Genomic DNA, 23,754 nt, shown 5'->3' on the forward strand with positions numbered 1-23,754 from the left:
TCTGAGCAGATAGATAAAGACCTGAACATGCCGTGTCTTCAGTCTGGATTTTTTAATGGTGACTTCCTTTATTAAGTATTTTAGATTATATTTTACTGATACTATTTTTATTAATAATGAATATCATAATGATGATAGTTTAAAATTGTTTTACCATTTGTCGGATGCATTTAAACGTTTAGATAACTTTGTTGTCTATGAGATGTACACTGACATTTGTATGCATGTGTTTGGTATATCTGTGTAATGTGAAAGTACGAGGATTTGTGGTTGATTTGTTTAATATTTTTTTTACCTAAAGGAAAGTGAATGTAAAGCATATAATCCACGGCCTTTTTGTAAAACTTATACCATGGATAAGCAGCCACTGAACACTGGAGAGCAAAAAGATATGACTGAATTCTTCACTGACCTGATCACAAAAATAGAAGAGATGTCTCCAGAACTGGTGAGTTATTGAGAGGTAGAAAAAGAGCACTTAAAAAGTTATGGATTTGTTCAAATATCCTTAACAGATTTTATTAATTCATTCACAGAAAAACACAGTGAAAAGTTTGTTTGGAGGTGTTATCACAAACAATGTTGTTTCCTTGGTAAGTAATCTTTCCCTGTCCATATGTTTTCAAGATACTTTTAGCCTCTCAATACAGTTATTTCATGTGTTGCTCTTGCATTGCTGTGATTTAGGACTGTGAACATGTAAGCCAGACTGCTGAAGAGTTCTATACAGTAAGATGCCAGGTAGCAGATATGAAGAATATTTACGTAAGTAATGTGAGGTTCAGATGGATTAAAATAGATGGCAAGTGTAAAAGCGTAATAGAAAACTTCATATTGGACATGTGGATGATTTCTTTTTCTGTGCTGTAGTTTAGGTGTTTCTAGGTTGATATAAGGAGGTGATTCAGTCAAATTGTTTCATGTGTTCAGTGCAGTGTGCTCATGGAATGGAATAAAGACTGTGTTACTGGCAATGCTTTCTTCTGTGTTTGAAAAATGTATGAGAATTGTAAATGTCAAAAGATTGTATTAGTATGTTCTGCTATTTATTAAGCTAATTGAGAATTTATACCAATATAATCTTAGGTTATAGGGGTTTTTAAATAACTATTTTAATCCTTACTCTTGGAATTTGGAGTTAGAGCGCCTGAATTCTTTGGGAAAGCTCAGAATATTGAGTACCATTTATTTGAATTTTCTCCTGAAATTTGTATTTGGGTTTTGAGGAACTGATCTTCCTATAATAATGTCATACTCTTCAGAAAAGTTCAGTCGCATGCTTTTTCTTCTTCCTTTTTTGTTGCATATGATGAGTTTATTTCATGACTTGTGGATATGTTGATTAAACTTGCTTTAAGACTAGGAGAGAGGTTTTGAAAAGCAGGTCACGTAAGCGCAAGAGATAATATCTGAAATAAACATAAACTCCTTCTGAATTTGTTGTTATATGTAGGAATCTCTTGATGAAGTAACTATTAAAGATACCTTGGAAGGTGATAACATGTATACCTGTTCTCATTGTGGGAAAAAAGTGCGGGCTGAAAAAAGGTAAGATTAAGAAAAATAGTCCTAATGTTTCTTTTTAGTAAATTGCAGAGATTACTATTCCTGTTAGATTAATTCTTCAGATGAAACAGGACAGTGGTTTCACTCATTTTACTAATGTGAAGGCCTGTAAGGATGTACTCCTTGTGCAAAATGAGAACGAACCTAAGAAATCAAATTTTCAAAATAGAAGCATCTTATAAGATGATCTGCTAGACAGCAAAATGTTCAAGACCTTTGTGGAATAGAATGAGATTACTGGAAGTGTGTGCTCAGGAAATATTAAATGACTGCTTTGTGAATTGCAAAAGCTCTAGGCCAGAACTCCCAGCATTGTGTCTGATTGGCTGAGGGGGAAGAAAAGGAGCTCAGACAAAGTGTTTGCAGGTTATAGTCTAAAATACATCAGAAAAGTATGAAGCATATCCAAAGAATTGTTTTTTAAAAGCAGCAATACGAGACTGTTAGAATGTTACAAAATCCAAGGGTATGGGCTTATCAAAAGAAAAACTCTCTAGGGGAGATTTAGACATGAGATAAGAAACAAGTTTTGTACAATAAGGGCTCTGGAACAGGTTGACCAGAGAGGTGGTGGATGCCCGTTCTTGGAGATACTCAGGATCAGACTGAACGGAGCTCTGAGCAACATGATGGAACTGCATGTGTCTCTGTTCATTGCAAGGGAGTTGGATTAGATGATCTTTAAAGGGTCTCTTCCAACTCAAACTGTTCTATGATTCTAAATATGTCACATCAGTAACTTTTAAATCTTTTCCAGTTTTTAGAAGATGAATTATTTCAGCATTTCTTGTTGAAAAGTGTTTGTGTTATTCATTATGCAGGATAACTGCAAGTTTCATAGTAGCCCTGTATTTCTTAGTTTAAAACAGGTATTCTAAAATGTATAAAAAATTTTTACAGTCTACTAATGAACAGGGAGATAAAAATGTTGCCTTGTCCTTTTACTGCAACTAACAAAATTTAATTCTTCGAGATGAAAAAACTCGTAGTTGATTCTGTAGCTGTTATAAGTGAAAGTGACCTGCTTAGAAATCAGTAATGAAAAGTTTATGAGGTATAATAGAAGGTATGTTCTTTGTTGAAACTTGTCAGTGGCAGGATAGTAATTCCATCTGGTAGGGAGATTTGCACTGCTAAATTCCTTCATGGCTCCTTTTACTATATTGTTTTAGAAAACACACAGTGAGCAAATTCAATCCCTTTTCCAAGGCACAGTGCTAAATGAAATTGTTCAGTAAGCTCAATTTGACTTTTCTGCTGCCAGTTACTGCCCTACTGTAAGGCGTTAAAATTGCTGAACTTTACGTGATTTTCTTAACAGATTTCCAGTTTCATGTTTGAAATAAATGTGTTGAAAATCTTTGTGGAAATACAGTTCAACCAACTAAATCACAACTGCTTTAAATCGTTTAGGGCATGTTTTAAGAAACTACCTCGTATCTTAAGCTTCAACACTATGAGATATACATTTAATATGGTAACTATGATGAAGGAGAAAGTGAACACTCATTTTTCATTCCCTCTGCGTTTGGATATGACACCTTATACTGAAGATTTCCTCATGGGAAAAAATGACAGGAAAGAAGGTATGCCTCCTACAATTGTAATGTTTGTGGACAATTGAGATGTTTTAAAAGAAAATCAGAAGTTTTTTTATTGACCTATATTCTGAAAGGCACACATTTTCTTTAGTACAAAAAGACTGGTTAATTATTTTTGCTTTTGTGTGCAGTTCAGTTTGAACTATTAAGTTCAGTTTTAAAATATGGGATGGTTACAAATATATGTGCTCAGTTTATTACTGGCCTATTTTGATTTTTAAGAGTAATGGTTGAACTTCAGGAAAGGGCTGACTGATACCATTGTAATCATGGTGTGCGAACTTGTTAGTTCCAATCTCTTTAGTATAGTGATGCTTTGCAAAAAAAAACTTGTTTTAAAGGAGTTGAGATCTATACTCTTTGTTCTGGATATGGATTTTCTGGCTGTCATTGTACCCTGCTGAAAGGTTAGGACGAGTTTTAAGTTAACTGCGGGACATGTTTATGGAAGATACTAACATGGAAACTCATATGCTTAGGAAATAATACTCGGTGTTGTATTACCTAAGGTTTTAAGGAAGACGGTGAATATTTGAAAGAAACAGAGAGTTATGAGTATGATCTCATCGGTGTAACAGTTCATACAGGAACAGCAGATGGTGGACATTATTACAGTTTCATCAGAGATATAGTAAATCCCCATGCTTACAAAAACAACAAATGGTGAGTTATGCAAAGCAAAATTTCATTGTTTTGTATGTTGAAGTGATTAAAAATTATTGACTTTGTCAACGGTGTTCTGTGTGCTGTGGGTCTTTTCAAGAGCACAAGTTTTTAGAATTTGCTAGGTATTTGTATATTGATTTACACATACATGTTTGTGTGCTGTAGTGGAAGCAACTGTGGTGATCCTTGGCCAGAGGCAGCAAGAGAATACCAGGCTAGGGCTTGCAGTATAGCCAGTGCTTGGTTTTTCACATGAGTATCGATGACTATTTTATCTATTTCAGTGTGTGTGAACAGTAAGATTTAATAGATAACCCTTCATCATAAAAGGGGTTATCTCTGAATGTATAGCAGTATTAATGATTGCAGTCTTTGTTCCTTTTAATTTTGTCCATTTTCTGTAGTTTAAAACAACAATTTTAATTTTTCTTCCCTTTAAACTTGCTGCATCTTGTATAGAAGATGCTTATGTTCATATCTCAGACTCTCAGCTGCGGCCCTGCAACAAAAGACGAGACTTCTTCTTTTCCTGTTCTCTTTAATAACTGGCTGGAACATTTCTTGAAAAATTTCCAGACGGTGGCTAATGTCTGCTCAAAAGGCTATCCATAATTCTGTACAGTCTTTCTTTGCCACCTTCTAGTTAGAGTTATACTGATAAATTCTATGATTCTCTTCTTTTTATTTCCATTTTGCTCAAACTGAAAAAGTAAGGGCAAATTTTGACTGCGTGAGAACTTTATTTCTACCAGTCATATTCAGAAAAAGTGGAAAATAATGTGTTTCTGGAGTTAAATAAATACATCTGTTGAAATACTGACTTCCTGCCCTTACTGAAAAAAGGTCACTTTGGGAATCACTTATTAGTTTGCTGTGATTTGAGCAAAGTAGTAGAAATTAAGAAAAATGCTTAATCTGAAGAATCACTTTCTTTGTTGTACTCTCATTTGCCCTGAGAAACAAACAACAGTTGTTTCAAAAGCTTGCTGTTCTTATAGGTATCTTTTCAACGATGCTGAAGTAAAACCATTTGATTCAACACAGCTTGCCTCAGAATGTTTTGGTGGAGAAATGACTGTAAGTTATGACTTCTGTCTTTGTCATGTTCAACCATTAGAATGTCTGTTCTGAGGACTTTCATGAAATAATCTGTAGTGTTCATCTCTGGTTTGCCATCTGTTCTGAATGTATGAGAAAAATTTAGAGGTTTAAGCTGAGTTGTGTTAAAACTTTTGACATCTTTGTTGTGCAAGTGATACTAAGTTATGCTTGTTTATATCAGTTGTTCTTTCACTGCTGATCTCTTCAAAGGGTGTCCTTCTTTCAGAAGTGAAAAGCTTTGCAGAATACTTGCAGGCTAGTCATGCAAGTTCTCTCCTTTTTCTTCCCTTTCTGTATGACTGAAGTTAAACCAGTAAAGGAGAAGGGTCTTAATTCCTCCCATAAATATCTTATTGAATTTGTGAATGTATTACTCATTAATCAAAATGAATTAGTGAAATCTCTCTCCAAAGAAGAGAAATTAGCTATTTCTTCTACTGTATCCACTTTTATCATATTATTTATTTGCTTGTTAAAAAAGGTGAGTATGCAGCTAATTCAGGAATTCTTCTCCAGTGTGGTTTTGTCACTCAGCCTATTAACTGAAGGAATAGTTACTGGAAAAGCAAGGCTTTTTGTCTTTGTGTGTGCCTTGTTTCATTAATTTCCAAATTCTTATCTGTAAACCTCTCGCAGTCAGATCCTTCTTAATTAATGATAGAGCTGAAAAATCTTTCGGAATTCTGTATAGCCATACTGTTGTTTGATTGGAAAGTTTGAGCTCTATTAAGTGTTTTAATATTAAGTGATTTTCAAACTGGTGGATCCGCAAGTTTAAGTGATTTTATTTGTTCCTTTCATTGCAAGAAGATAAAATGTCTTAAGTTGGTATTTGCTTTCAGTAGTTCAAGGTTTCTTAATACAGTAACAGCTTTGTATTTTGCATCAGTTCACCACCTTTTGACATCAGCCTAAGTATTTTTACATAGTAATGCAGAGAACTGTAAAACGACACTGATTCGCAGAGTCAGCTTGAATTGATAACTTTTTAAATTAAATTTCTATATATAATTATATAAAAGGATTAATAATGCAGTGTCTTATTAAAACAGTTCAGAATCCTCTTTCCGTATAAAAACAGTATGCTGAAATAAATAAATTTAAGAAAAAAATTGTTTTGATTTGGCAAAGGGATTAAACACCTTTTAGGAACCAGGAAGGAAGAGGAGCCAGTGAGAAGGATAAGACAGTTGCATTGAAAAAGCCAAAATATTGCATAGCAATTTTGAAAGTCATAGTAAATAGTAGATCACAATGGAAGAAAAAAGAGAAATAACTACTTGGTGCAAGAAATAAACTGTCAGCATCACCTCTACAGCTGTCTTGAATTAGTTCATGTGCATATTTACATGGACTGTCATTGACCAGATCATCAAAGAAGCTTGTATTTAATAATGTTACTTTCTTCTTTGCAGACAAAAACATATGATTCTGTTACTGATAAATTTATGGACTTCTCCTTTGAAAAGGTATTTCTCTTCCATACGCATATATGATCACATTTATACTTCCATAATTTCTCTGAGAACAAAAATTATACAGATGTTTTTTTCTTAAAGACACACAGTGCTTACATGCTGTTTTACAAACGGATGGAGCTGGAAGAGGAAAATGGCAAAGACTACAAATTTGATGTTTCTTCGGAATTGCTGGAGGTACAAGTTGATTTTTTTTTACACCAATTTTAAAATGCTACAAGAAATCCTAAACAAATCAGGAATCTGAGTAAAAACATGAAAACAAATATAATTGGAATCAGAAAAATGATGATCCTTTTATTTAGATGTAGTCCTCAGGAGAATGCTGTTGAATTGGAAGTAAATGAAAGTTCATGCTGTATATAAATTTCAGGTGCTTTCTCATTCTGCCATGTAAATTTCAATTCAAGCATCTATATTGTTCTGCTTCATATTTCTAAAAAAAAAAAAAAAAAGTGAAACGCTTTTTGTTACTGTTTGGTTTTTGTGAGCTTATATCAGTGTTCCCTCAATACTTACAGCAGTACAGAAAGTATTCTCATTAACCACCATCCTTTTTATCTTACAGTTTCTCAGCAAATAACTGCTTTCAGGAAGGACATAACAGTAATTAGTTCCAAGAGTAGTTCCAGCTGTTTCCTCACACTTTTTCATAGTGGGTTGTAAAATATTGGTAGGCTGTGTTTAAGGTAAAGGAGCATCAGCTAGAAAAGGTTCCTTTCTTACACATAGTCATGGAGAAGGTAGCCCAGGTATGAATAAAATGAGTAGGAGAAATGTCTTCCTGAGGTACATCTACCTGTTCTCCTTAGTGTTGAGTACTGCTCAAACTTAGGATACCTGGTTATAAATATGAGGACACTATTTATTCATGTATAGCCTGGGGAACTGGAAAAGACAGCGCAGAAGGGCAAGGTACTATACTGGGTACCTTACTGTGCTAGGTTTATCATCAGTGTGGAATTGAAAGGGATTCTTCTACTTTTTTATCACTTGAAAGGCAAATCAGATTCCCTGCATGCTCTTGTCAGAAGTATTGATATATCATTTGTTCTGTTTAATTCTTAACTTCAAAAGATTCTTCATTGTTAGCCAAAAAATCATGACGTGTTTCTCAGTCTTCAAAGCAGTAACAGATTTTAACAGGTTTAAAACAGGTTTTAAAACCATTTGAACGTGAAAAATGCTACAAACAGATTTGGTCAAAAACATCATTTCTGAGTGTGAAACAGGCATACTATAAAAATCTCTGCTGTTAATGATGAGTCAGATTTTTACTCAGAGTTCTGATTAAGCTACTGGAATGTCAAGTTTATTTCAGTTAGTGAAACTACATATCTAAGGGAATTTTATTGTTAAGTTGTTATGTGAACATAGATATCAAGATACGGTTTTGAGATGTGGTTCTTCATGAAGATGCTGGATCACTTCTGAAAAATGCATCCTAAAAATGTAGTTTAGTTGGGAAAATGAGATCACAGCAAGGGAAAGATCCTGAGCTCTGTTCTGCAGTCAGTGAGCAGGCAGAACTACTGTTTGGTGTAGTGTAAACAGAACAACTTTGAACAAGTCCTTTGAAATAGAATAGATTATTCTAAAAATAGTTTTTCATTTAAAAAATACTGATTTCTTATCCACAGGAAACATTTAAATATTCTTAGAATCAGTCTTAATGTAGTGAAATAAACTGCTTTCTTGTATCTGATGTTAGCATTTTTTCTTCAGTGGATATGGCATGATAACATGCAGTTTCTTCAAGACAAGAACATTTTTGAACATACATATTTTGGGTAAGTTTTCTTTAAAAATGTAATATTAATGCTTCTTTTCTTCTTGCAGATTTTCATTATTTTTTAAAATTAACAAATAAAATTACTGACTCTAGGTTTATGTGGCATTTGTGTAGTAGCATCCCAAGCACGCTACCAGATCCAAAAGCAGTTTCCCTGATGACAGCAAAGGTAAATACTTCAAAAGTTTATTTTGCTTATTTAAAATGAATACCGTTTATATTTTAATTTGGGTGTTCTGTGATTAATGGTTCTTTTTTCCTCCCACAGTTAAGCACTTCTTTTGTACTAGAGACATTTATTCATTCAAAGGAAAAGGTATTCTGTTTACTTGTAAATTCTTTTGAAGTAGATGCATGAACATACTGAAAAGTGTACTTTTTCACTGTAGAAGTGTGATACTGAGATGTACTGAGTACAGTGGACAAAAAATGTTTAAAGACTGTCATTCAACACATTTTATTATAAACAAAATGTGTAACATAATTAACACTGCACGGTGGAAGAATGTGTGATCTGGATTTAGGTTACTTTGCCTCAGCAAAGCATTGGGAACAACAGACCTTGTGTTCTTTTCATTTGTAAATTCATAGATGATTCATGATTTAGCAAGTACTTGCTAAAGTCTGATGTAGAGGACATTGTTTGCCATTGAACAGCAGTTGTAAACGCTAGTTACAACTAGTGTAGTTAGCAGCAAGGAAGCTTTATTCTGAACTACTTTTATTCTCAGTAGGCTTTTGATTTTCTCGTCTGTGTTTTATGACATATTACTAATTCTAGAGTGCCTCACATTGTAAGAATGAGATTCCAATATGATGACAAAATGGAAATATGTGGATAGTTAAGCATTGTGTGACTTACAATGGTTTCAATATGTATAGTGGTTTGTAGCTTCATGCATGTATGCTATATGCTTAAAATTCAGTGTTCTGAGTGTTTAGAGATTTTTAAGTTAAAGATTTTTTCTGTATTTCTTTTTACAGCCTACAATGCTTCAGTGGATTGAGCTTTTAACAAAGCAGTTTAATAACAGTCAGGCAGCTTGTGAAGTAAGTGACTTAGAACTCAGCAAAGTACAAACCAGTTTTCTATATATTGTTTAACTTTCCTGGAGATTCGTATCTCTGGAATGTTTTGGACTATGAAGTATCACCGTTAGTGTATTTGCGCACTATGAACTGAAATCCACCCCTTTGGTAATGCAGATTCTGGGGAATTACTTTTGTTTTTGGAAACCTGCAATGAGACAACAGGTCAAAATCCTTTTGTCACTGGGAAGACAGACCATGTGGTATTGCAGCTTTTGTGTTTGATTATTGTATGATGTATATTGTATAATGAAGAGGCATTAAAATGAATTTGGAAAGACAGAGTAAATCTTAGTGAGTAGAGTGGAAGGAAGTGGAACTGAATCCAGGGGGATGTGAAGAAAGGCTGCGGCATCATAAAGGCTTAAAAGGGAGTTAAAAGCAGGTATTTGTCAGATGTAGGTGGAAATTTATGCAATGCCTTTCTTAAAAAACTGAGGCTCTTCAACTCAATGTGTTAATATATATGTGTTATATATATATAATCTTTAGGAAAAAAAATACAGAAGCTGACTGAAGAGAGTTTGGGCAAAAGTGCGGAGGAAAAATGAGAAACCACAGACAAAGAATTCACTAATTCACTGTGGTGGTGAAAACTGTTTTTGAGATACTGGAGGAAAGTTTGTGATAGATTTATTGTGATAGTTTGAATATAGAAAGATACTAGTTGCATACTGTATCCTAGTTGCATACTTTATTCAGTATAGACAAAGTAAAATCATAGTATGATGTAGGCTTGTGATGATTAAAATGGGTGAGTAAATTTAATATAGTAATGAATATTTGAGTGAATTTGAAATAAAATATCAGCAACTTGAATTCTTTGTTTCAAGGTTATTTTCCTGTAAATAAATTTATGGAAATCGAAGTACTATTTGCAAAGTCTAACTTTGAATGTATCGTACTCTATTGTTATCTCTAGAAATAGTAAGACTTTTCTACATTTTAAAATGCAAAAGGGGTCTAAACCAGGAACTTTGTTCTTGTTTAAGCCTGTCCCTACTCAGCAAGATTCTTCAACTGAGTTTTTAGGAGAAGCATTTCCTTCCAGATAATTGCATAATGGTGTGACGAACACAGGGATAAGAAGATACTGGATTTAATTTTGTTTGTTTCTATTGATTCTTACTCCTTGTTTTTCATGCACAGAAGATCTTTACATTTCCCTTGTATTAATAATTCCTTATTCCTTAATAATCGTAACGCCAGTTTCTCTTCAAACTTAGTATTTTGCAAAAAGAAGATCAGACTAGGACCAGTTTGAAACAAAACTAACAAAATATGTGTTTTCTGCAGTGGTTTTTGGATCGTATGGCAGATGATGATTGGTGGCCAATGCAGATTCTAATAAAGTGTCCCAATCAGATTGTGAGACAGGTGAGACAGAAAAAATGCTCCTTTATTAATCAGGTGATTACTTGATCAGTAAGCAGAAATGGACAAATTTTATGACAAGTACAGTGATTTGGAAAGGCTACATTAATATCTATAATTGTTTTCTTTTTTGTTCCTGTTTATGGTTTACAGGATATAATTAGCTATGGCAGTATTACTGTTTGAAGCAAAATATATTTTAATATCATGCCATGTTTGTAGTTAGTGTCACAAAATGTCACAGCAGATACTAAGATTTCTACAGCTCCCACATGATCTCTACAAAGCTGAACGTTTAAAATATTTTACATTAAAATGTTTTCTTTCTGAATTGATTCAAAACCAAAGTTTAAAGATATACATTCAGAAAACTATGTACATTATGTCACAGGTTTTTGTTGTTTACCTCTCTGGAACGTTTAAAATTGAAGAATGCAAAAACACAAAACGTGTGTTAGCAGCATTTGGATATTCACAGTTAATATTAATAGTTTAACTTAGACGTGTATTTATATTGCCAGTTGTTCAGGTAAGAGCTTCTGCAATTACTTTCTCACCTGAACTGTTTTAACTTCGAATTATTATTAATGTTTCCATATAGAACCATACAGAGTTTCTTTATGTGACCCATCATTAAAGCACTGTATTTCATGGATAATCACTATGCAGAATCTTAGGTGAAGCTCTAATCCTTTGTGAATTTTTATAAATGAAATGACTGGAAGGAATTTCCTTAAAACGTACACAAAATTTCTCACTATAGATAGAGGCTGTATGAAAAAAAAATTGCTAAAAATGTCCATAAACATTTCAGAAAATAGAGATTGAAGAGAAAATGTTTATGAGCAGAGGTCCTAAGTCCTGTTCAAGTAGCATGCTAATATTAAAAACTGGTTTTAGGGCTTCTTAATGAGATCTGTTTATAAGAAGTCAGGTTTGACTATTCTCTTAAATGAATGGAATGTGGGTGCATCAATCTCAGCTATAACCTTTGAATGAATTAGAGCTGAAAGAAGTATTAGACTGAATATTCATTGTTGTAGATATGTATTGACATGTACGGAAAAGAATGAACATGCAGAGTTCATATATTTTATCATTTGCAGATGTTCCAGCGTTTGTGCATTCATGTGATACAGAGACTGAGACCAGTGCATGCGCATCTTTATCTTCAGCCAGGGGTGGAAGACTGGTAAAATACTAACACCTGAAAACTTCTATTTATTACTTACATTACAGCAACCATTTTTTGTTTAATGAATTATTCTAAATGGTCTTGTAAGCATAAAATTGTTTTATTTCATTTGTTTATTATTCTACCCTAAATGCTCTGATTCACTTAAAATTCTGTTGTGTTTGTGGAAGCCAATACTGTAGATAGAATTTTTTTAAGTATTTGTTCTGCTAGAATAGATTTTTTCAGTGTGATCTTTCTTTCATTGACAATAATAACCTGCGACTATACATCTTACTACTTACACATGAGAATCTGATAATACATTGTATTATCCAGAACAGGAAATTAAAAGTCCAATTCTGTATTGTATAGCTAAATCAGCTGTCATCACAAAGTAGGAAAAAAAGAACAAAACAGGTTCTATTTTGTTCTGCTAATTACTGGCAAAATCATTGCTCTGTCTGCAATTATGAAGCATTTATTCTTTTTGATGCATAGTGAGAAGACAGTGCTTTTTCTTCGATGTTTTGGTTTAAGCTTGTGATCCTGTTAACTTTTTCCCAAGTAATAACTATATTGCTGCTATAAAATTCAGGATGTGGAAAGAGAGTTTTTATGTCAAAATACAGAACTCAGTTTTTTTCTGGAGATCTGAATATCATACTAGGAGAAAGTGAAATAGTGTAGGGTTTTCTGAAAATGACTAGACTGAGGTGAATGTGTGCTCCATGCATTGCGTGAAACGTCTGACTGGGTTTCTGTTTTCAGTTCGGATGACATGGATGGTCCTGTGGAAGACATCGGCAGTCGCTCCTGTGTGACACGTTTTGTGAAGACTCTCTTGTCTATTATGGAGCATGGCGTTAAGCCACACAGTAAACATCTCACAGAATACTTTGCCTTTCTTTATGAATTTGCCAAAATGGGTGAAGAGGAAGTGAGTATAGCTTTGTAGCTTTAGGAATTGTGTATGTATATCTGTGTGTGTATCTTCAAGTAATTGAACATCTGTTATTTCAGAGCCAGTTCTTGCTTTCACTGCAAGCCATATCAACAATGGTTCACTTCTACATGGGAACTAAAGGACCTGAAAATGTAAGTTGGAATGTCTTTGATAACAAGAACTAGTCTTTCCTGTTTCGTATGTGAGATCATTGGTGCTATGTCTCTTGAACTATCTTTCAGATGTTAAAATTTTACTTCCATATTACAGTCTCTTTTCGATGTTCAGTTTTATGTTTTAAATATATACTGAATTAACTATACTAAAAACCATAGTTGTCTATGGTTCTATATTTAATATAGAAATAAAAATTAAGAAGAATCTATTAAAATTGCACTCATGACTCTATTAATAACAGATGGTTGCATATTTTTGGTACAACTCTGACTTACAAACTTGCATTTTTTCTTAAATACAGCACCATACCACTCTCTGTAGTGATTCATCCTTGCTTTTGCATTTGTAAATACTATTTAGCTTGTGAGTATTTAAACGTGAAACATTAGATATTTACCTGATTTGACTCATGCAGATTTATTAAGGTGTTTTAGAAGGGGAGACCTCATGGTGGCCTTCCAGTACTTAAATGGAGCTTCTGAACAGAAGGGAAATCGATTTTCTACATGAGTAGAGAGTGATGGACAGGACAAGAGAGTAAGAGAATTGAGATTTGGATTAGATGCCAAGGGAAAAATTTTCCACTCAGAAGGTGGTGAGATGCTGGCCCATAGAAGCTGTGGATCTCTGTCTTTGGAGGTGTTTAAGGCCAGGTTGGATGGGGCCTCACACATCTTGATCTACTGCCTGATATTTAGTGGTTGGCAACCCTGCCTGCAGCAGTGGGGTTGGAACTATATGATCTTTGAGATCCCTTCCGACGTAAGCCATTTTATGAATGAAAGATGACAGTGTATGTAAAAACAACGACCCGATGGATAAGCAATTGGTTGAAAGGCCGCAGACAGAGGGTGGTGGTCAATGGCTCTGTGTCCAGGTGGAGGCCGGTAACAAGTGGTGTGTCCCCCAAGGGTCTGTCTTGGGACCGGTGCTCTTTAACATCTTTATTAATGACATCGATGAGGGAATTGAGCGCACCCTCAGCAAGTTTGCTGATGACACCAAGCTGAGTGGTGCGGTTGATACGGTGGAAGGAAGGGATGCCATTCAGAGGGACCTCGACAGGCTGGAGGGCTGGGCTCAGGTGAACCTAATGAGGTTCAACACGGCAAAGTGCAAGGTTTTGCATTTGGGCCGGAAGAACCCCAGGCACCCGTACAGGCTGGGAGGAGTGGTCCTTGAGAGCAGCTCGGCAGAGAAGGACCTGGGGGTCCTGATGGACGAGAGACTTAACATGAGCCAGCAGTGCGCTCTGGCAGCTCGAAAGGCAAATGGGATCCTGGGCTCCATCAGGAGAGGGGTGGTCAGCAGGGAGAGGGAGGTGATTGTCCCTCTACTCGGCTCTTGTGAGGCCCCATCTGGAGTCCTGTGTCCAGGTGTGGAGCCCTCAGTACAAGAAAGACATTGAGATTTTGGAAAGGGTCCAGAGGAGGGCGACTAAGATGATCAGGGGGCTGGAGCACCTCCCCTATGAGGACAGGCTGAGGGAGTTGGGCTTGTTCAGCCTGGAGAAGAGAAGGCTGTGGGGTGACCTCATTGCAGCCTATCAATACCTGAAGGGAACCTACACCCAGGAGGGGAGTAAACTCTTCAAAAGGGCTGACAACAGCAGGACTAGGGGAAATGGATCCAAGTTGAGGGAGGGAAGATTTAGGTTGGATGTTAGGGGGAAGTTCTTTACAAGGAGAGTGGTTAGGCCCTGGAACGGGCTGCCCAGGGAGGTTGTGGATGCCCCGTCCTTGGACGTGTTCAAGGCCAGGTTGGACGGGGTCCTGGGCAACCTGATCTGAATGTGTGTGTTTGGTGGCCCTGCTAGGCAGGGGGGTTGGAACTACATGATCCTTGAGGTCCCTTCCAACCCGGGTGATTCTGTGATTCTGTGAACATACAGGCTTTCTGTAGTTAAAGCACTCAATGTCCACGTTGAAATTTCTTTTTTTTCCTTCAGCCACAGGTTGAAGTACTTTCTGAGGAAGAAGGGGAGGAGGAGGAGGAGGAGGAAGATATACTTTCTTTAGCAGAAGAAAAATATAGGCCTGCTGCTCTTGAGAAGATGATTGCTCTGATTGCTCTCCTAGTTGAACAGTCTCGCTCTGAAAGGCAAGAGATTCTGAAAACCCAAAACCAAATTTTAATATGCTACTTGGAAATGGGGTTAGAGGTTTTTGTTTCATTTTTGTTTAAGCTGATCTCTTAAAAGCATAAATGAGCTTGCTATTGGTCCATGATATTTTTAACCATTTTAAAATAAGTGACCAAATGAAGATAGAGACTAAAGTCTCGAATCCATTCAATTGCTCTGATTTGCATTTTTTGTCTTTCAGTCTATCTAATAAAAAATATTTCTTTTTGTTTTATGTCAGTACCCTTATTTTCAAGTATGCTATGATAGCGAAGATTATAAACTAGCACTCACAGTCATAAATGTCTCTTTAACCTAACTTAAAAATCACAGAAGTAAAATGATCAAAGTTTTCTTGTATTTTAGGCATTTGACTTTATCACAGAATGACATGGCAGCATTAACAGGAGGAAAGGTAACTGATTTAAATACAAATGTAAACCTTTAAAAAAAACCAACAGGTATCAGCATGTATAATTGTAAACAATGTACTAATGTCTAATTATTTGTTTTAGGGATTTCCTTTTTTGTTTCAACATATCCGTGATGGTATCAACATCAGGCAAACTTGCAATCTGATCTTCAGTTTGTGTCGGTACAATAATAGACTTGCAGAACATGTAAGTATCAGCAACTGCAGCTGTTTGTTGAAAATGTTGTCTAATAAGTGTAATGGAATGATTTGTTATTTTAGCTGAATAAGCAAAAGTCTAAGTGAGTTTTGTTTGTTTCTTTCAAGATTGTGTCCATGCTTTTCACATCAATAGCAAAGTTGACTCCTGAGGTATGTAAACCTGCATATTAAATAATTTGTTTGAACTCTTTTCTGTTTTAAATTACTTAAATAATACTTCGCTCATTAAAAATATTGCATGGAAGATGGTCCATGAAAGTTTTTGTGACATAAAATAAAGCCTATCTTCACTGTGTATTAAGTTTTCTGAAGCAGAAATCTGGTATGCGATTTCAGATGAAAACCAAATAACTTGTTTCTAGACTCGCCACCTATATCATTTTCATAAGATTGATAAAAAAATAAAACATGAACGCTAGAATAAGTGGAGATAAGGAGTTATCTTTTTGTTGTTCAAGTTTTGGCAGACTATTTTGCAGTTCTGTGCATGCAAACACTTTTCTCAGACGGAATAAATTCCTGCCCTGGTAACAAAAATACTGAGAGTTCTAAATGGATTCCACATGATAAAATATAGAGTGGAGCTCATGCAAGGACATTCTTGTATATTGCTGTCAGAAAACTAAAAACAATCAGGAAAAATTGAAGGTATGTCGAAGAGAGGAGACATGATCATAGTTGGAAAGAAACACATATGAAACCATTCTCATGACAGCTTTGCTTTGCGTGATAGAATGGGCACTATCAGATGACAGTCTACTTCCCTCCCATCGTGCTATTACTGCATTTTACTGCTTTTCCTTTTTTTGCTTTGCACAAATGCACATGCACAAAAGATGCTTTTGCTGAGGTGCGAAATATTAAATAGTAAACACATTACTGAAGTGCTGTTAAAAGCTAGATGAGTCTTGGCAAACTTAAAATAATAATGCATTTCATGAGAGTAGACGTTGGTGGTTTCAGAGGGAAACCATGGGCCAGAAATAACGATCAGTGTAAAACCTAAAAAATAAAGTGATGTTTTGGATAAACTCTTTGGGCTACGTGTTACCTGTTATGCAAATACACTTAAAAACGACATTTCTGAGATAGTGTTATCTATACTAATGGGAAACTTTTGAATTTTTAAATGCTGTCCAGCTTGATTTTATTCCCTTTGTTCAGAGTAGTGTCTAATTTTAAATATTAATGTTATTTCCTTGTAACTATATATTTCTAGTAGATTGATCCTGTCTAGTTCGATAGTGCTATCTTCATTGTAACCACTGGTTTAAATCTGTATGTGGATATAGCAGAATTAAGATATAAATTCAGATAATCGGTTGATTTAGAGATTAAATAATATGGGATTAGAAGTAATTAAAATGTTAAGTTCTGAAGTTAGCAGAAATTAAGCAATTATTTGGAATGGTTTAAAGTCTCTAAAAATATTAATGGATTGAATGAAGTAGATAAAAATGGCAATTTTTATTTTTATGCATTACAGGCTGCCAATCCTTTTTTCAAGTTGTTGACTATGCTAATGGAATTTGCTGGTGGACCCCCAGGAATGCCACCTTTTGCTTCTTACATTCTGCAGAGGATTTGGGAGGTACAACCTGTTTTAAAAAAAATAAAATCAGGAGCTGAATTGTCTTGCTTACTTTTTTTTTTTATGTACATGAAAGAGTGTTACATTTCACTGTCATCCTCCTTTGCATCAATTCATGAACTTTTCAAGAGCCTTTTTCTTTCAGAGAAAAAGCGATGGTTTATAAATGTTAAGTTCTATTCTAACCTTTACTGTTGTTTCAATAGCATTCTGGTTAGCTGGTATTTCAGGTTAACTTTTAGTTTAAAGAGAAATGAATGCATAATAGGGGTCTGGATAGCTTCTGAGCAAATTCCACTAATTTTTCTTAATTATTGTTTTAGAAAGACTGTAAGCTGGTTTGAGGACTATTCTTAGTTGTTTTCTTTTTTGCCTGATATGTGCTGGTTAAGTGAATATCGGGTTGACATTTTTTGTTCTCTATAAAATAGTGATGAATTGTCTAACCCATAAAATAAGTGCTAATTGGAATCTAATGAATATTTACTGTGGTGTTGGAGCATTCTCACTCACATTTCTAAAGAGAAAGACATTTTTTAACTAAGTGGCACCAGTTAATTGAGAAATAACGAAATAGATCAGGAATTAAAGCCTAGGTTCAGTTAAACTGCTGTTTGAGTTTACTTATTACAGTCTGAAGACTACAAGGGAAAGCTATTGAACATTCTTTCTCTTTTAAAACTTAAGGAAAAAAAAAAGAGGAGATTGCTCCTGATATGTTCATTTTTTAATGTTGATTAAAATTTTATAAGCAGAGCATCAATCTTGTTAGCTGCTTATATTCTTCAGGTGGGTTGTAGTAGTTGGGAGCACCTTTGGCAATGCAGTTACTGCTTGTGTTTTCCTAGGAGATCCTTTTTTTCTTATCCAGGTAGCTATACCTTAAAGTTAACAGAAAACAGTTTTAAAAACACCTTTAAAATAAAAGAACGTGGTTTATTAGCTTGATAACGCATTGGTAAATTTCCAACCTTATAGAACTAGAAAGGCGCAGGAAATTATGTTGTATTTGTAAGGCTCTTGTAATTGAACAACAGCACTCCATGGGCTTTTCATTACCTGTCAAAAACAGCAAGTGAATGTATTCCTTCAAGTTGTGTAGTTGGATGATGAGTAACAGCATAAAGCCAGATCGACTAATTTGCATGCCGTTTATATTCTTCCCATATAACTGCAGTAAAAACTGATTTAGTATTAAAGCTTTGTGTTATCTTAGTGTTATTTTAAATGTTTTTTATCTGTTTGTAAAAACAAGATTTTTCAGTTTTAAAAGTGCTTAACATTTCAACATTGAAAGTTCTTAAAATGTACAGAATGTAGAGGAACTACCTGGACTTGATTTTCAAAAGCTCTGAACACGATTCAGAAGTGCAGAGCACACTGAAATTTAACAAGCATTTTCTCTGTCTGCCGTAGTCCTCGCGTGTGGTATGTACTTCAGTAGCTCCACTTAGTTTTAAAAAGTACCTTGAGAGTCATTATAGCTATTTTTAGTTTTTTCTTAATTAATAAATATTACTAGGGTTAACGTGTTCCTCTTGATTTTTCCGTTGTTCTTTCAGGTCATTGAATACAACCCATCTCAGTGCCTGGATTGGCTGGCTGTGCAAACGCCTCGAAATAAACTAGCGCACAGCTGGGTGCTACAAAACATGGAAAACTGGGTTGAACGTTTTCTTCTGGCACATAACTATCCTAGAGTGAGAACTTGTAAGTTAATTTAAATTAAAGAAAATAATTGTGCTGTTGTTGCAAGTTATTATGCATATGGTATTCCTGTGACAAATATATGATCTTGTGCATGTATTTTCTTCATCTTTCCAACTGTTTTACAGTTGCTCTATTTTTTAAAGTATTGCTATAAATGTGCCTCGTCAAGAGGCAGCTGTTATAGGTGAAAGCCGTATTTTTATTTCATTAATGAAAGAGTACATTAGTAGGTTCTTTACCTTACTTAATTAATCCACGTGTCCAGGAAAACCCGGTGAAGAAAAGCAACTCAGCAAAGTTGTTCTCTGTAGTTTGCATCACATAGTTGCATTGTAGGTTCTTGCTCTTCTTTCAGCTATCACAAAGTAATCTTTAGTTGAATTGAGTCCTTTGAACTTTTGGATCGAAAATAAGTTTTTGCTTCTGCCCAGCTCTAACATGTACTGCCACTGTAAGTTGTTCTGCCAGGATCACACTGCCAACATTTGTCACATTCAAATGTTGAGCCTTTCCCATGTCTAACTTTTGTTGTATAGAAGATTTGATAGTAATAAGCCACACTGAAGTTCAATACTGTTTCTGTGGTGGAAGGAGATGTGGAATCTTGGAGGTACAGCTTTGTAGCAGCTTCAATCAAGCAGTAGGAAATAGTCATAGAAAGCATTTCTGTGCATTTCTGTGATGGAAGGCATATTATTACAATAGTGAGAATCAAGCAGCAGACAGAAATAGAGGCTGAGTAGGACTGAAAGCTAACTCAACACCTTTTAACTTGCTATGTGCTAGTCTTTTCTACTGTTTTGTTCTTCTCTAGAGGAAATATCGTCACACCAGATTCTCTAAAATACTCTAAAATCTGTGAATGGGGCATACAACATAATTTAACTTCTGTTTATTGGCTGTTGAACATTTACATCATTTTTGAAAGTGTAACACATCTGTTTTTATTTGAAGCTGCAGCCTATCTCTTGGTGTCGCTTATTCCAAGCAATTCCTTCCGTCAGATGTTCCGATCAACCCGCTCTTTGCACATCCCTACACGTGATCTGCCACTTAGTCCAGATACTACAGTAGTTCTTCATCAAGTCTACAACGTGCTTCTTGGCCTTCTTTCGAGAGCTAAGTTATATGTTGATGCTGCTGTTCATGGCACAACAAAACTTGTGCCCTACTTCAGTTTCATGACATACTGCTTGATCTCAAAAACTGAGAAACTCATGTTTTCTACTTACTTCATGGACTTATGGAACCTTTTCCAGCCTAAACTTTCTGAGCCAGCTATAGCCACCAACCACAATAAACAGGCTTTGTTGTCTTTTTGGTATAACGTCTGTGTTGACTGTCCAGAGAACGTGCGCCTTATTGTACAGAACCCTGTGGTGACAAAGAACATTGCCTTCAATTACATCCTTGCTGACCACGATGATCAGGATGTAGTGCTCTTCAACCGTGGGATGCTGCCTGCCTACTATGGCATCCTGCGTCTCTGCTGTGAGCAGTCCCCTGTGTTCACGAGGCAGTTGGCTTCTCACCAGAACATCCAGTGGGCGTTCAAGAATCTCACGCCACATGCCAGTCAGTACCCAGGAGTAAGTAGATCAGTGCCAAAAAGTGGAATTTTGCTGTCGATGTTTCCTCCTTTAGAGAATGTCTCTTTTATTGAAGGAGTTAAAAAGATGAATATATTCAGTGGAAAAATTATTGTATTTTTATTTACTGGTGTGTGTTCAGATCTGATTACTGTCAGGGAGGGATTGTTTTGGATTTTTTCCTTGCTGTGTAGCGGTTGAAGAGCAGATGTTTTTTCTGGAAGCAGCCACTGATGTTTTCAGAAAATTCTGTGTAGTTGTAGGAAACAGGGAAGACCTTTTAAGTAGTCTTACATTGTAACACGCTGTGTTGGAGGAATTCCCAGTGAGCTTCTTGATGGCTTTCAGTTTCTGGTACATGGCCAAGATTGGATGGCCTGGTGGTGCCTTTTGTAAAGTGTTGGTACTCTGTGAATTCTGCTGCCTCTGCAACGTTGTATCACAGTAAAAACAGATACTGGTGTGATTGTGGGAAGCCAAGCTTAGAAATTTTTAAAGAGGGGAAGCAGGCAGTTTTCTATGACTGCTTATTTATTATTGCTTTAGGATCTTTTAATGGTATGCAAGGTTAGAAAAAAATAATCTGGAGATTTTCTTCCCTGCATAGGGGAGGAGGATATGTGGAATCTTCTACACTGAACTTCAGTCTAGTTCAGCTCTCTGACTACAGGTGTACTGTAGCGGTCGTGTAAATGGTCTTACTGTTTGCATCTCCGTCAGAAGGGGCATTAGTTACTTTGGCATGTTTAGTGTTTTCCATGCACATAAAAGTTCAGCGAATTTAGCAGTTTCCTGAACCCTGTTATTTGGAATATAGACATCATCAGAGTTTATGTGTAATTGTGCTGCAAAAGAATGACCTTAAACTGCACAATAGAAGACAGGAAGATTGAGCACTTGGATCAAGGTTTCTCAGATACTTTTGTCTATGCAGATGTAGCAATGAGCTGTTAAAAAGCATCAAAGCATGCATTCAAGGTTCAGAAAGATTTATCTCAAATGTCTATGTCATAATGCACATAGTAAATAGTAAAGACTAAACCCAAACCGCATTGAACATAGATATGAGGTCTACAGCTTCTATGTCAGAATTTTAGTTTTTAGGTACTATTTAGCTTTAATTTTTTAAGTTTAAAATGTCTGCTGCTTTTCTGACAGGTTAAAATTTTATCACATCTGCAGTTGTTTTAAATACATTATTTAAATGCTATTTTAGATTTTATTTATTAATTAATAGGAGGAATACAAAGGAATTTAAAAATTAGATGTAAACCATAGTATACTGAGGGAGATGTCACTAACTTAATATTTTTGTGTTTCAGGCAGTAGAAGAACTGTTTAACCTCATGCAACTTTTTGTAGCTCAGAGACCAGACATGAGAGAGGAAGAGATAGAAGACATAAAGCAGTTTAAGAAAACCACCATAAGCTGTTATCTGCGCTGCTTGGATGGACGATCTTGTTGGACTACTTTAATAAGGTACATTAGCATTGAAGTTGTGGCATAGCTTGAACAAGAATGGTATTTTGTAGAATGTGAAGTACAATAAAACTTAGTGTAGGTCATTCTATACTTTTTTAAATTTTAAGTTTGCTTTTATGCAGAAGTAAACAACCAGATCAAATTACATTTTTTTCCAAAATCCAAAGTTGTGGATGTAATGTATTTTAGAAGATTTCAGCATCTAAAAATTCAGAAACTAAACAAACATTGTACAATAAGCAGATATAAAAAAGACATATAGAAGATATGTACAATAAACAAGGTATATATTGCTATGGTTCAAAAAGAATCACCATGACAAAACTACTAGAGCCCTTAGGGGAAAGAATCATTTAAATGCTGTAAGTCAGCATATAAGCTGAAATTCCATTCTCAGCCTGCCATTATTTGTCTAGATTGACAAAACAGTAATTTCATTTGCCATCGGTAACACTTGTTATCTTGGGGCAGAAAAATTATTTAGAAATTGTATTTGTGGGACGGAATTTTATTGTTCAAATCTCCAATGGTTGTTTTTTTTTTTTCTAGTATATCTTACTATCTAGTATATCTAGCACGTCTGAAACAGCTGCTTGGGGTTGTTTTCCTTCAATGTAACTGCACATTGTCCGGATATGTAGGTCAGGTACTGGGGTTTTAAATACAACAGCTGATATATTTAAACAGTTGTGCGAAAAGGAAAATGGCCTCTGTTACTTGAAAGGTTTACGTAGGTCATCTGTCACGGGATGCCATCAGATTTTCCCAAATGCAGTGCTGAGATGAATGACTCATTCTCTGTGCATAATCCTGTCAGAGATGAGCATGATAATTCTAAGCATATATAAGAATACGTATAAGAATTTGCAAGAATATTGCAAGAATATTGCAAGAATATCTCAATGTTTGCTTTTTTCTCCTAGTGCCTTCAGAATATTATTGGAGTCTGATGAAGACAGGCTTCTTGTTGTGTTTAACAGAGGATTGATTCTGATGACTGAGGTATTTTTGTTATTAATTTTGATAAAAAGCTTACTTTTTTTACCAATCCAGTACATCATTCCCATCTCAGCATTCACTTTAAATTGTTTTAGTGTGGTATCATTTAAAATACAGATGAACTATGTGGATGAATTACTGATGTGTAAAACCTTAATTTTTAGGCTCATGGGAAAGACAAAAGATTTACCAGACATGCCTGAGCTATCATGTACAAATTTAAATGAGTAAATTTGAGGCAATAAAGATCTTCATATTAGATAAAAATAAGAGCTTACTAGATTAGTGATTTGGTAGGGTAATTATGAAAAATGTAGCTTAAATAGGAAAGATGGGCAAGAAATAGTAAGGCTGATATCTCAGATGTGTAGAGCAGTTGCTCTGAAGTTCACAGTGGAGGGTAAATCAGGAGCTATTGTAGTTTAGTCTACTATAGATCACAAACCAGTAAAGGAAGTGAATTGGGTCTTTTGTAAATTTGGAGTAAAAAGAGATGTTAGAATACAGAAATAAGAGCTTATACCATTCTCAGATGGCAATTGCGATTAATAATTTTGAACAAGCCTTGAGGCACTTTTGAGGCAATTCTCTTCAGGTTCCCTATGCCCATTCTGATTCTGTTTGCAGGAAGGAGTGGTTAAAAAATGCATAATCTAGATTTC

The 23,754-nt window shown here is 35.3% G+C and overlaps 1 protein-coding gene across 2 annotated transcripts; it reads left to right on the plus strand.

The window, feature by feature from the left end:
* Positions 1–286: 286 nt before the first annotated feature.
* On the plus strand, positions 287–23,577 carry LOC122167865 (ubiquitin carboxyl-terminal hydrolase 34-like). 2 transcript variants are annotated; one of them, XM_042832747.1, is made up of 26 exons: positions 287–448; positions 537–593; positions 688–765; positions 1,454–1,548; positions 2,980–3,152; positions 3,677–3,830; positions 4,832–4,910; positions 6,350–6,403; positions 6,494–6,589; positions 8,138–8,202; positions 8,298–8,373; positions 8,473–8,520; positions 9,189–9,254; positions 10,590–10,670; positions 11,774–11,859; positions 12,613–12,781; positions 12,865–12,939; positions 14,913–15,064; positions 15,453–15,501; positions 15,602–15,706; positions 15,826–15,870; positions 17,207–17,311; positions 18,874–19,021; positions 19,976–20,610; positions 21,933–22,090; positions 23,017–23,576. In XM_042832747.1, exons 1-26 carry the CDS (start codon positions 353–355, stop codon positions 23,321–23,323), a joined length of 3,252 nt encoding a protein of 1,083 aa, XP_042688681.1. In that variant the 5' UTR covers positions 287–352; the 3' UTR covers positions 23,324–23,576. The 2 variants fall into 2 exon arrangements, with proteins under 2 accessions (XP_042688681.1, XP_042688682.1); XM_042832748.1 differs by lacking the exon at positions 15,826–15,870 and having other exon boundaries at positions 23,017–23,577.
* Positions 23,578–23,754: the final 177 nt, after the last annotated feature.

The sequence above is a fragment of the Centrocercus urophasianus genome, unplaced genomic scaffold (genome assembly GCF_019232065.1).
Source record: "Centrocercus urophasianus isolate 14NV4802_14NV808 unplaced genomic scaffold, USGS_Curo_1.0 seq_390, whole genome shotgun sequence".
Taxonomy (NCBI): domain Eukaryota; kingdom Metazoa; phylum Chordata; class Aves; order Galliformes; family Phasianidae; genus Centrocercus; species Centrocercus urophasianus.

What these genes read in the sequence shown, in the direction of transcription:
- LOC122167865 (XM_042832747.1), top strand. Translation starts at nt 353, where the DNA reads ATGGATAAGCAGCCACTGAACACTGGAGAGCAAAAAGATATGACTGAA. An exon ending in GAACAGTCTCGCTCTGAAAG is followed by an intron (nt 15,065 to 15,452) that starts GCAAGAGATTCT and finishes CTTGTATTTTAG; the next exon opens with GCATTTGACTTTATCACAGA. An exon ending in CAGCATTAACAGGAGGAAAG is followed by an intron (nt 15,502 to 15,601) that starts GTAACTGATTTA and finishes TATTTGTTTTAG; the next exon opens with GGATTTCCTTTTTTGTTTCA.